The 12,885-nt window shown below is 56.2% G+C and overlaps 1 protein-coding gene across 1 annotated transcript in view; it reads right to left on the bottom strand.

Annotated features, from left to right (window-relative positions):
- The window catches only part of RIPOR3 (RIPOR family member 3), a 28,379-nt gene extending 18,310 nt beyond the window's left edge, over positions 1-10,069 (bottom strand). Inside the window, exons 1-3 of the mRNA XM_060078649.1 lie at positions 9,957-10,069; positions 3,718-3,864; positions 1,367-1,445 (exon numbers count right to left, since the gene is read on the bottom strand). Coding sequence (XP_059934632.1) covers positions 1,367-1,445; positions 3,718-3,864; positions 9,957-10,066 — 336 coding nt within the window. The 5' untranslated portion in view covers positions 10,067-10,069. The remainder of the gene's footprint in view (positions 1-1,366; positions 1,446-3,717; positions 3,865-9,956) is intronic.
- Positions 10,070-12,885: the final 2,816 nt, after the last annotated feature.

Genomic DNA, 12,885 nt, shown 5'->3' with positions numbered 1-12,885 from the left:
CTGCGCTGACCCATCTGCCCACCAAGGACAAGGCATGACTGAGCTTGCCCGGCCTTCCCTTCTCCAAGTGGGCCAGCATGCTGGGAGCCCTGCGTCTCCCACCCTGTCGATCCCCGAGGTCTTCTTTGCTGGGGCCAGGATATAGAGGTGGGGGGACACGACTTTGATAGATTCACTCCCCACCCCCTCGTGTCTGCAGTCCCTCCATCAAGACAGTGGCCCACTCTCTGCTTTGGCCCTTGGAGGAGCAGTGCTGGAATGAGCTAGAGAAAACCATGGACATCAAGGCCTCCTGGTTTCTGCTTCCAGAAGTTCTAATTAAGGACAGGAGGGGTTTTCACAAGGCAGCAGCCGGATGGAGAAGAGGGGGCTGGGAGGGACTCCCCAAGATGCAAAAGAAAGAGCCTCCCCACTGGAGAGATGCAGGCACCCAGCAGTGGGGTCCTGGCAGTGCCAGCAGATAAAATGCAAGATACCCAGGGAACTCCCTGGTGGTCCAGTGGTTAGGACTCCACGCTTCCACGGCAGGGAACACGGGTTCGATCCCTGGTCAGGGAACTAAGATCCCTCATGCTGCACAGTGTGGCCAAAAAAAAAAAAATACAAGGCCCCCAGTCACATTTAAATTTCCAATAAACAATGAATACTTTTTTTTTTTTAGTATAACTATGTCCTGGGACATACTGAAAAATGATTTGTTATTTATCTGAAAATCAAATTTAACTGGGCATCCTATTTTTTTGGTTTGTTTTTGGTATTGGTTTTTTGTGGCGTTTGTTTTGTCTTTGTTTCTTCTAAATCTGGCTCTGCTAAGGGGGTGGCAGAAGCCCAGAGCAGGTGAATCCTGGGCTAGACAGGCCCCAGGGCAGCCTCAAAGATGCCACTCGGGTGGCAGCAAAACTGCAGAGCCGCTGGACATTGTGGGACCACGCAGGGTTGATCAAGGACGGGGTCAGGGTCACGGTGACACACCCTGGATTCAATGCCGGGTCCAGTTTCCTGCCATCACGTAAGGGGGCCCAGGTGGCCAAGACCTACAGAATAGGGCCATCTAACGTAGACACCCCTCTGTACACCCGCCTACCTTACAGTTACTTCTAGAACTAAAGGGAGGTGGCCCAAAGATGTGTGAACTGCTGCACCAGGTGAGGGCCGGGGGCTGCCGGGAGCTTCCCACCAGTCTGTGAGGTTAAATTCATCCGGGTCCAAGTGAGGTTCATTCATCAAAAATAAAGCCCGCTCCTTAGGCCTCTGAGTTCCGAGACTGAGATTCACACCCGTGATGCAGGCAACGGGGTGAAAGAGGGTACGTCTTTGAACCCTGGCCAAGGCTGCTCGCCTGGGAAGGGCCCGGGAGGGGTCTCACCAGCCTGGAATTCCTGCGGGTGTCCTTGTGGCATCCTGACAGGTAATCCAGCTCGGCCTGCTGGACACACAGATACTCCCTGTGAGGAGAACAAGGAAAAGGAGTTGGAAAAGGAGCCGACAAAGGAAAAAAAACAGGCAGAGGAGCAGAGTTCCAGGGAGGAAGCAGCAACGGCCACCAGCAGGGGGTGCTCAGCAGGCTCAGGGGTCAGAGGGCAGACTCAGCCCACCCCCCCCCCCCGGAAGCCCAGTCCCAGCTCGCTCAGCCTCCACATCCCACACACCCAGGGCTGTGTGCCCAGTGCTGTACAAAATGGGGAACCCCTTAGGTAATTCCCCAAAGAGCCCTGCAAACAGGAGCTACTGTTAGTATACCCATTTTAGAGATGGACAAACTGACCCTGAAGCAACTCAGTACAGGGTCACACAGCAGGGAAGAGGCTGACCCCAGGTCTGAAACCAGGCAGTGGCCTCCAGAGTCCAGTATCTTCACCCCAGCCCGTGGGGAGGTTACAGAGAACACACCTCTCTCACAGACAAAGGCAGGCCGTCCTGCTGTCTGGATGCCCAGGACCAGAAAGGGGCCTGACAAACTCACTCTGGAAAGCACAGAAAAAGCCATGGGCCCGAGGGGACTTTTCATGTTGTGTTTTCCACCAAAAAAGAGACTCAGACATGAAACCTGAGATCTGGACGTGGGGACCAGGTGGGGGTCCCGTCCTGCTCCATTGTAGATTTGCTGGCTTACCCCAGGAAGGTGACTCACCCTCTCTGGGCCCACTTATACTACTACCTTCTGCCAGACCACAGCTTCCTCAGGGGTTGGGCTCCCCAGGAAGGAGATGCCCTTGACCCCAGACAAGTCTCAAATGTGCGGTCCTCACAGGAATCACCAGAAGCTTTCCTGGGAGAGGGGCACCTTGGAGATAGGCCTCCACCCTCTGGGCACATCCCCGGTTCCCACTCAGCCCCAGCGCTGGGCGCACTGTGGGATGACCCCTGCATAGGGAGCCAGGCACCGGCCCGGAGGGAGGTGACATTTACCCTAAGCCCAGGGGACAGCGGGGCAGGCAGCCTGGGCCCTGGAGCCCCACCTCTGCTTCCTGGCTGTGGGGTCCTGGCCAAGATGCTTCCCATCTTTGGGACTCAGTTTCTCGCCTGGAAGAGGAGGCTAAGAGAGTCTCTCATGGCATCAAGGACACGATGTATATGAAGCACCAAACAAGCCATAGAGCTGCTGCTGCTGTTATTATTATTATTATTATTATTAATTAGTGAGGGATGAAGAGCAGGATCACAAGAGGTAGAGGGCAGGGCAGGGCATCCCAGGAAGAAGGAAAAGCCTTCCGTTGGACAAATGCACGAACACCCCTCCCCCCCCCCTCAGCTCCCGTGCTGACCTGCCCACTGTGCCCCTAATGTGCCAATCATGCTCCTGCCCCAGGGTCTTTGCACAAGTGGCTCCTTTGGCTTGGAATGTTCTCCCATTATCTGCAGGGCTCACCCCTTCAGGTTTTTGCTCATACATCACCTTCTTAGTGAGCCCTTCCTTGAACACCTTATTTAAAATCAACCGCACACCTTCTACCCTGATTTGTTTTCCTCCATAGGAGCTACCACCCTCTGACATACTCTCTATTCTACTTTTCTATATTGTTTATTGTCTGTGTGTCCCCCACTGGGATGTCAGCTCCACGGGGCAGCGGTCTTTGTGTTTTGTTCATTCCTGTACCCTGCGCCTGGCACTTGATAAGCCCTCAATAAAAATATGGGGAATGACTGAATCTTCCTGTTCCCACTTCTGCTCAGTTAATCAGTCAGCCTCTTCCTCACTTGAATCCAGCCACCCTGACCTCCAGCTGTTGTGCAAGCTCCTACTGCAGGGCCTTTGCCTGTGCTGTTCCCTCTGCCCAGGATGCTTGTCCCCCAGAGGCCAGCATGATGGCTGCTTCTCAGAAACCATCAGGACCTCCTCAGTGAAGCTCTCCAGCCCACCCTGTGTGACAGGCCTTCCACATGCTGTCTCTCCATCACCTCCCTCACGGCCCTCTGGGCTCGTGGAAGTTACAGTATTGATCACATTTCTTTTTATTGCCGTCTCCCCCTCCACACCGTGAGCTCCATGAGACCAGGGTCCCCCTGCCGTATTCACTGTGTCCCTGGTGCCCAAGGACAGGGCCGAGCACATGGCTGCACCCAGGACATGCTTGTTGACTAAAAGGATAACCAGGAGCTCCCTCTGTGGCCTCTTACAGAAGAGACCCACCCACGTTCCCCGGGAAGAGGCAGAGAGGACCAAGCAGACGAGGACAAAGAAAGCACTTGTTAAAGGCAACGAACAGCCATCCTTACTTGAGGCCTCTCTTCAGTGCTTCAAAGATCTTCTTCACTTGCTGGGGCTTGGGATCCGAGCAGACAGACCCCTTCCGCAGCGTGCCATACATCTTGGAGGATTTCACAGGCACTCGAGACCTCGCTGAGTTCCTGTGGATGGACTTTCTGTGAGAAGGGATGGGTTGGGGGGCGGTCAGAGCAGGGGTCTGGACAAAGCCCTTCTCAGTGGCAGGCACTTTGGGAACAGTGGCCAGAGCCCCAGGGAGTCAGGAGACCTGGCTGAGTCTCACCCCACTGCCACCAAGCTGCGTGGTCTCAGGAAAGTTGCCAAGACTCTCTGGGCCTCAGTTTTCTCATCTGTCAAATGAGGGCTTGGATTTGAGGATTAAAAGAATAATAGGGGCTTCCCTGGTGGAGCAGTGGTTGAGAGTCCGCCTGCCGATGCAGGGGACACGGGTTCGTGCCCCGGTCCAGGAAGATCCCACGTGCCGCAGAGTGGCTAGGCCCGTGAGCCATGGCCGCTGAGCCTGCATGTCCGGAGCCCGTGCTCCGCAATGGGAGAGGCCACAACAGTGAGAGGCCCGCATACCGCAAAAAAATAAATAAATAAATAAAAATTTTAAAAAAGAACACTAACACTAACCTGATATGAGAAATTAACTTACAGTGAGAAATACAATCAAGCAGCCCAAATGCCAATGCTGTCTGTTTGTGCTCTTCATCAAGCTCTGTGCAGGCAAAGCAACGTGGGAGGCCAAATCATAGTCCAGTGGTATACCCATGGGTTGGGTACCTGTTGGCTTTGCCTGCCCCACATCCATTCCTCTCCCTCTGTTAATAGCACCTCAATTTCCCTCGGGGGCATCTCCCCAACCCTGCTCTTTATACATATACTTTGGAGGGAGGTAGCCTGACAAATCACCATACACACATGCACACACGCACACGCGCATGCATCTATGGACATTCTGAGGCAAACCCATGTCCCAGTACTGGGTTAGTCAACATATTCCACTTCCTTGGAAGAGAACTTCTCCCCCTTCCTTCCTCATCTTCCTCGGATGCACTGAAGAGCCAGCTTCAACCATGTGCCCTGGGGCCCCCCACAGGGATGGCCGAGTAACAAGAGAGAAGGAACAGGCCCTGGACAGCCTGTGGAGCAGGTGGTCCATTGGCTCTACACTGTTGTTGGTCCTCAGACCACAGTAGGAGGACCACTTTCTCAGGGGTTCACCATTTCTGCTTCACTTGGGAGACATCCTCCTGCTAGAAACCCAGCCGAGTCTCCCTGGTTGCCCTTCACAGTCTGCTGCCCTTTTAGGGTCTAAAATCAAGGGCACAGGCTCATTCATTCATTCAAACACTCACGGAGTGGGGCTTTCTCTGAGTCACGCAACATGATGGGAGCCAAGGGGCCAGTGTCCCACCTTCAAGGGTTCACAGTCTGCGGGGAGTGGGGGGTCTTGTGGTCTGGAGAGCTGGGCAGGGGGCAAGTGGACACAGCTCCAGCTCCTTCGCCAGGCCTGGGAGAAGGGCCACTGGGCCATCGCCAAGTCCTGGTCCCCAAGAGGCCTGGCAGGTGGCTGGGCTGTATTTCCAAGCCAACCAGACGCTGCACATTCCACGCAGGGTCACAGGGTCCTGTGGTTGACTCAGTAGAGCTGTCCTGTCCACCCCTGCTGTCGGGCATCAAGCCCCAAACCCCGTGGTTCCCCAAAACATGGATGCACAGCCACATTACAGGCCAATGTGCCAGAAATACAGATCTCAGGGCTTGGCCGGGGATGCTGAGAACTGGGTCCCAAGGATGCTGCATCAAGGAAGGACCTGGAACCCCGCCCTGGAAAGCTCAGGGGCCTCACCAAGCTCATATCATGACACAAGCTCCTGGTCAGCCGCCCATGTCCAAATTCTAGCCTCAGAGGACACAGGTCTTTAATCTACTGCAGCCTCGGTTTCCTCATCTGTAAAAGGAGGATAATAAGAGGGCCTGCCCCACGGAGGTGTCATGAGATAGTCATTCATTCAACAAATATTTACCGAGCTCCTGTCATACACCAGATGCCATTCTAGGAGCCAGGGGTAGAACGGTGGCCAAAACAGACAAAACCCCTGCCCTCGTGAGCTGCCCTGCCAGCTGGGGAGACCGTGGGAAGTGGTAGCAAGCACAGACTCCGGAACCACATGCTGGGGTCTCTCTCCGGCTTCCCCAGTTATAAGCTGTGTGACCTTGGGTAAGTTACTGAACCTCTCTGTGCCTCGGTTTTCTCATCCATAAAATGGGGACCAGAGAAAAGGCTGCTGTGAGAGTTACATGAGTTAATAAATGTAAAGAGATTCAAGCAGTTCCCAGGAAAGAGTAAGTGCTATCTATGTGCTGAAGTTAATAAGGTAATTTTTAAAAGTACATATCAGTTATATTGTACAGCAACTATACTTCAATTTTAAAAATTATATATCAGATAGTGCCTAGTGCCAAGAATAAAAACAAAGGCAGGATAATGAATGTAAAGGGTGAACAGGGAAGGTTCCTCCAATCAGGCGATGTTTGAGTCTGGGTAATGGGCACGCAGCCCTGGGGACAAAGCCTATCACATCAGTAGCGCTCACCCCTGCACCTGCTGCTGCTGTTATTCATATATTATATGTCAAGTGACACTTTGCAAAGCCCAGGCAGGGACTGTGCTCCCTCCTCCCCGACCCACCCGGAGGCCACATCAGCCACCTCTTGGAACACACCCTCCACAAAGTTGCCATCTGCAGGCTGGCAGGGACAGGCAGAGCTGCAGCCTCGAGAAAAGTGGGTTTCAGACAGGCTAGGGTCCCCGGCAGGTGGGCAGGCAGGCAGGTGGGGTGGGCGAGCCGCTTGGAGGTGGGGCTGCAGGAGCCCCGCTCACCTGCCAGCTCCCAGAGTCCCACAGTCCCCGGCAGATACGTGCCCTCGGCTGGGTCCCACTTCCGTCTACCTGGAAACTTCCTCGCCCTCGCTCTGTGGCTGTGCCTGCTAGCACCGGCTCCTGGGGAAGCTCTGAACCCAGTGCTCTTGTCTGAGGTTCAACAGAGCAGGTGTGGCGGCCAGCCGCGCCGGGGACGGTGATGTACGTGCAGAGCCTCCGGGTGGCAGAATCAGGTTGCATGTCTGGCCCAGTGCTACAGCTACCAGGGTAGAGAGCAACCTCCAGAGGCGGATGTCACAGCAGTTCTGGGAGGACTCAGTCAATATTAAACATCCCCCGGCATGCCAGACGAGCTTCCAGATGGGCACATGTGACCCACTGGCCCCAGCCCTCACGTGAGGCCGCGAGGCCAGCCCTTCTACCTGGTGTCGTTGGGAGACACTATCGGAGGCCCCGGTGCACGGCTGCTGCAGGTGCAGGATCCAGAGGTAGGAGGGGCTGGGGGCGGGGCAATAAATAATAGGACCGACTGGACGCATTTCAGGTGAGGACTCAAAGCTGGGTGTAAGCTCACCTTTCCTCCTGCATCTGGTGGTACTAGACACCCAGGGATGATGACAAACACGCACACGGCACTCGCGAAGGTCAAGCTCTGCTCTGGGTGCTTCACGTGTACTAGCCTGTTTCTCCTGATACAGGTCTCTGAGGTCTAGCCCTCCTCTCTGTCCCCTTTCTCTAGCCTCCTCTCCTTGAAAATCTAGGGCTGCTGCTTAGTTTTCACACCTACACTTCCCAGCCGTCCCAGTGGAGGAATTCCCAGGTGGTGAGGACCTTGCAGGGTCTCCTGACTCAAGAGGGTCCCTGCCTGGCAGCCTGAGGGAGGGGAGACCTGGCTGAGGAATGGCAGGAAGGGGTTAAGAGCAGCCCGTGCCTGTCAGTCAGGGCAGAATGGGACAGTATCAGGGCCTGGCCCTCTTCATCTGCCCACCTTATTATATATGGCCTTATGTTATCATATATTATCATATACTTATTATATGTGGCCTTGTTATAGCAGTCATTCAACCTTAGCGTAAAATTTCCTCACCAGATTACTTCCCCAAGTGAATTCTTTGATTACACAATAAAGAAAAAAAACAACCCTGTCCAGAGTCAAAGGGGCTTCAGGTGCCAGGGCAGGGATAAGGGTTGGGGACATCTAAGTGGAGCCCGGCTCTGCTGCTCTCCCGTCTATGGATATTTTTGCCTGACCTGCCCCCGCTGCTGAGCACCTTGGCAGTGTGGCTGTGTTTCAGCCTGGTTGGATTACCTGGGAAATAAGGCCAGAGGTGAGGCCTGAAACCCAATCCAGACCATCCAGCCCCAGAGCCAAGGGTCCAGACCCCTGGGAGCTGTACAGAGACAGGAAGTTAAAAATAGATGTGCTGCTTCTCTGCCATCATGGGCAGCTTCTTCCTCACCCCTGGACAAGGGGACTACAGAGGGCCAGGCCAGGTGGAGGCCACTCAGGAATCTCAGAACCCGTCCAAGCCAGGCATCCTCCAGAATTCCCTGCAGGGGTGGCGGGGGGGGGGCAGGGCGAGGAGCCCCAGGAGGGGTCCAGGACGCTTACACCACTGTCCCACAGGCCGGCCGCACACCCACTTTCTGTCCCTCAGAGCTCACTCCCACCCCAGGGCCTTTGCACCTCCGCCCCTCCGTCTGGAAGGCTTTCCCATGCCCACACCCTATCTGCACGGGCTCCTCTGCTCTGTGCCTTCACCTACATGCCTCACTGGGGGCCTCCTCCAAGCCCCCTGCTGCACTCCTGCCTCCCTGCTTTAACCCCTTCAGGGCACCTGCCACCAGCTGCATCCATCTTGACTATCACTGGCTTATCGTTTTCCCGTCCTGAAAGGAGGGCGGGGCCTGGGTCTGTCTCCAGAGCCCAGGACAGGGCCTGACCAGAGCCAATGCTCCATAATACTTGTGGAAAGAATGAGGGATTCCTAGGGGGTGCTTCCAGGATTTCAGCCCTGAGATGCCACACCTCCCAGGCACACCTCAGAACTGAGAAGCTGAGCTGCCCTGAGACAAGGCGAGTGAGCTGGGAGGGCCTGACCGCAGGGCCAGCCTCACAGTGATGGGGGCCGGGGTGGGGAGGGGAAGGTGGGTCTAACGCGCAGCTGGGGAGCCCTAGGGAAAGAGCACAAGGAGGGCCTGCCGGGCTCGGGTGGTCCACACCCCCAACCCCCAGGAAGTGGCTTTGAAGCCAAGGCCTGATGAGATTAAGCAGGACCAGGCCAGGTGAAGAGCAGTGGGGAGGGTTCCAGGGGGAGGGCAGGGCCTGTGCAAAGGCCTGGAGGACAGAGAGGCCAACGGGGCTAAAGCCCAGGGTTCAGGATGAGGCTGGCCAGCCAGACCCTGCCGTGTGGGGACCGGACTGTGCTCTCAGTGGGATGGGGACCTCCGGAGGGTTTCAGGTAGGGCAACGCCAGGGTGAGATTTGGTTCTGCTCTGGCTGAGGGCCCTGCCTGTCCACCACAGCTGTTCAGACTGGCAGCCGTTTGGGGCCCTCAGGATTCCTGGAGCCAGGGGCCCGGCACGCCTGGGCTGGCAGGGCTGTGGCCCCAAGAGCAGAAACGCACCTTCCTCCCAGGCATTACCTGCAGCTGGAAGAAACACATCGCAGATCAGCCGTGAATTCACGTCTGGAGAGTCAGTACTAGCCAGGCCTGTCTCTGCCTGTCTCTCCTCCTTGGAAAACTTCCCACAAGCCCCTACTTCGTGCCAGCATGTGCCGGCAGCTCACCATGTGTCACCTCACTGTACCCTCATGACAAGCCCATGAGGGAGGGACATTTGTGATCCCCGTTTCGCAGATGAGGAAACCAGACTCAGAGAGGTGAAGTCACTTGCCCCAGGTCACAGGTGGCCCTATTTCCCATTCTATCAAACAAGAAGAACATTCCGTCCTAACCTGGCCCCTAGGAGACTAAGTTCTAACTCTGGATCAGTCTTGCTGTGTGACCTTGGGTGAGCAGCTCTGCCCCTCTGAGCTTCAGTTTTCTGATCTGCCAAGTGGGCCTGATAAGCTCAAGCAGATCAGCTTCCAGGATCAACTGCCAGGAGCATGTAGGGTGATACCTGTTCAGATTTGAAGCAAATTACAGCTTTCTCCCAACACCAAGAGTCTCACTCACACACACACAGACACAGACATACACAGACACACAGACACAAACACACACTACCCTGCGCTGCAGGCCTGGCATGAGAGTGAGCCTCAGGGTCACTGGCATGGGAGGAGGATGCCCCCGCCGGCCCCCCGATCCCTGGCCCTCAAACCAGCCTCCCACACACAGCCCGGGCAGAACTTACGCGATCCTCCGGCTCTGGGCACTGCTGAAGCCGGCAAAGGAGGCGCTCCGGCCCATGACCCCCACAGCCCCTGTGTCCCCAGAGGACAGGAACCGCACCCTCACCGACATGGCTGTCACCTGCAGGGAGAGGGCAGGACAGTCAGCCTCGCACTGGCACCCGGTGAATGCTGACCGCAGGCTGGCTACCCTCCACCATGGCCCCCAAGGGCCCTACAGCAGCCCCAGAGAGGGGGCGGCTGGGGCTGCCCCCAGCTCACAGATGAGAAAACTGAGGCTCAGTGAGGTCAGGGAGCTTGGGGGGGGGTGGCAGGAGCAAGATTCGAACCCAGGTCTCTGCACCCCGTGCTTGGGTCCTTGATGCCTGTGCGATGCTGAGTCCTCGTGCAGGGGGCACCCAGCAACTCGTGAGCCAGCTCTTCTCACCTCCCCTCAGCTACTCCTCTCTGCCAGTAACCCTGACCCCCCCTCCACAAACCCCCACTGAGCACCTCCTGTGTGCCAGACGCTGAGCAAGGCAGGCAAAGCCCTCGCCCTCCAGGGCTCCCAGTCCAGCAGGAGGCTAATGGGCCACCATTATAGGAGAGAGTCCATAGCGAAATGATGGGGGTGCCAGACCCACCCATGGAGGAGGCGACCGAGAGCTGAGAAGGAAAGGCCGAGGAGGGAAGAAGGGGAAGGGGAGGGGAGGGAAAGGTGTCCGAAGCAGAGGGAACAGCATGAGCAAAGCCCTGGAGGCGCAGAGGACAAGGCGTAATCCAGAATGGAAGGAAGTTCAGTGGTTGGGGTGTGGCTCCAGGTGAGGTTGGAGAGGCCAGCAGAGCACAGGTCAGGGGGGCCTCAGTGGCCCCAGCGAGGACTTTGGCCTTGCAATTGGCTAAGGGTAACTGGGAGCCATGGGAGGTTTTGAGCAGGGGTGAGTCAGCCCAGTTCACATGAGGCCAGGCTGCTGGCATCAAAGGCTTCCAGAAACCACAGATCCATTGCCCCATCTCTGACCCAGGTTGCAGGGAGGCCAGCCTAGAACTCTGGCTGTCTTTACGTTTTTCCAAACCATCTCGAGATTGGAAAAATGCCACCACATCCTTTGGGAATATTGCCCAGTGTCTTCCAACACAATAGGAAAGTTCTCCCCCATATCTAACCTAAATCTCTGCTGCTACAGTTTTATACCTCACTCCTCAGCCAGGGTGGCGTCAGTGCAAGGATTCCAGGGACCCCACTGCCCTGAGAAAGCTCCGCTCCGCCAACTCCCTCCTATTCCCGCTCGGTAGGGCCCCTGCTTCTCACATCCCCTCCACCCAGCGGCTGAGCCCAGACTCCACACCTTTGCCCACCCTGGGGCCTCTGCCTGGAATAATGTTCCCTTTGCAGCCACGTCTATCCAGTGTCTAGTCCTGCATTTTGTTTGTAATCAGCTCCCACCACAAGCTCCAGAGCCCTCACTCTGAACCCCCTGGCAGATCTGCGTGACCCCCACAAGCTTCCTCCTCCTCCGATACCTCCCGTAGCCCAGAGCCCCACATGTGCTGTGCATAGGTGAGCTCTGGAAGCAACAAAGCCAGACCTGGGCTCAAACCCCAGCTGCAGCTGTGCCGCTCACCGGCTCTGGGCCTCGGTGATCACATCTGTAAAATGGAAATTCAGAAAAGGACCAAGGACACAATGTGCTGACAGAACATAATGTGAAATAGACACCAGAAAGAGCTGGTTGTCTGTGTGCCATCGGCTGCCAAGACCCCGGCCTGGAGACCCCAGCTGCTGAGGCAGATGAGCCGAGGAGCAACCTCTGGCCCCGACGGAGGAAGCGGCGAGTGTCTGCTGAGCACCCGCTGAGTGGATCCCCAGTGCCAGGGACTGTCCCATGCAATAGATCCGTGAACAGCAGCCCGGTGTACGGATGGAGAAATAGATGCAGTCTGGCAGTGGAGGCATCATTTACTGAGTGCTCATAATTAGGCCAGCGTCCACTACGTGCCTTATGTAAATTATCTTAGTAGATCCATACAATCCCCTGAGGTGTAGGAGCTGTTGCGAACCTAATTCAATAGATGAGGAAACTGAGGCTCAGAGAGGTCACAAGACGAGCTCAGGGACCCAGCTGGGGAGCGGCAGAGCCAGGCTGAGAACCCCAGTGTGACTGATGCCGAGCCAGCACCTCTCAGGTACGTGGGCAGGCATCCCGCACTCTGCGGGTTTGCCCCCAGCCCCACGGGAGGACCCTCACGTCCCCACAGTCCCTACCTGGGCTGAGCTGCTGCCAGCTTGGACCAGCTCACAAGAGTCGACGGTTAAATTTTCAGGAATGTTGGTAGCTTGAAATCAGCCATGACAGAATTAAGTACAGCGTGGAAATGGGCAAGTGCTACAAATTAGGTTTTGAGGTGGGTTTTTTGGTTTGTTTTTCTGCCTGTTGTTAAACTTTTATCAGCATACCACTGCCCCCACCCCTATCAGCACAGGCTCTGGGTGGCACTGGAACCTTCTCAAACTGCTAAACACGCCCTCCCTCCATCCTAGCCAAGATGAGCAAGGGCAGGAGGAGGGAGCAGGCAGGGAGATCCCCAAGGTCAGCGGGGGGGACGTGGACTCTGGAGCCAGCCCAGGGTGGGTTGGGGACCAGAACGCCCTCCCTCCACCTTCTCCCTCCACCTCCCCGCCACCCTCCCTCCCAGGCCTTCTGGGTCGTCCTTCCAGCCTCCCCCAGGTCCTCCACTTCAAGATAAGGGAGAAAGACAATCGCTAAACAGTTCCTCTGCATGCTGTTTGCTAGAACAAACCCAACCATCTGCCTGCCCAGCATTAGGAAAGGAGGACCAGGGAGGAGAACTAAGGTTCGGTGCAGAGACCCATGCAACGTGCCAGCACCTGGCTGCAGATTGATTATCGCGACAGGACCATGAGGTTCAATGACCCCACGTTTCATATGA

Source organism: Mesoplodon densirostris, chromosome 16 (genome assembly GCF_025265405.1).
Source record: "Mesoplodon densirostris isolate mMesDen1 chromosome 16, mMesDen1 primary haplotype, whole genome shotgun sequence".
In the NCBI taxonomy this organism is placed as follows: Eukaryota; Metazoa; Chordata; class Mammalia; order Artiodactyla; family Ziphiidae; genus Mesoplodon; species Mesoplodon densirostris.
This window is presented reverse-complemented; position numbering and strand designations above follow the sequence as displayed.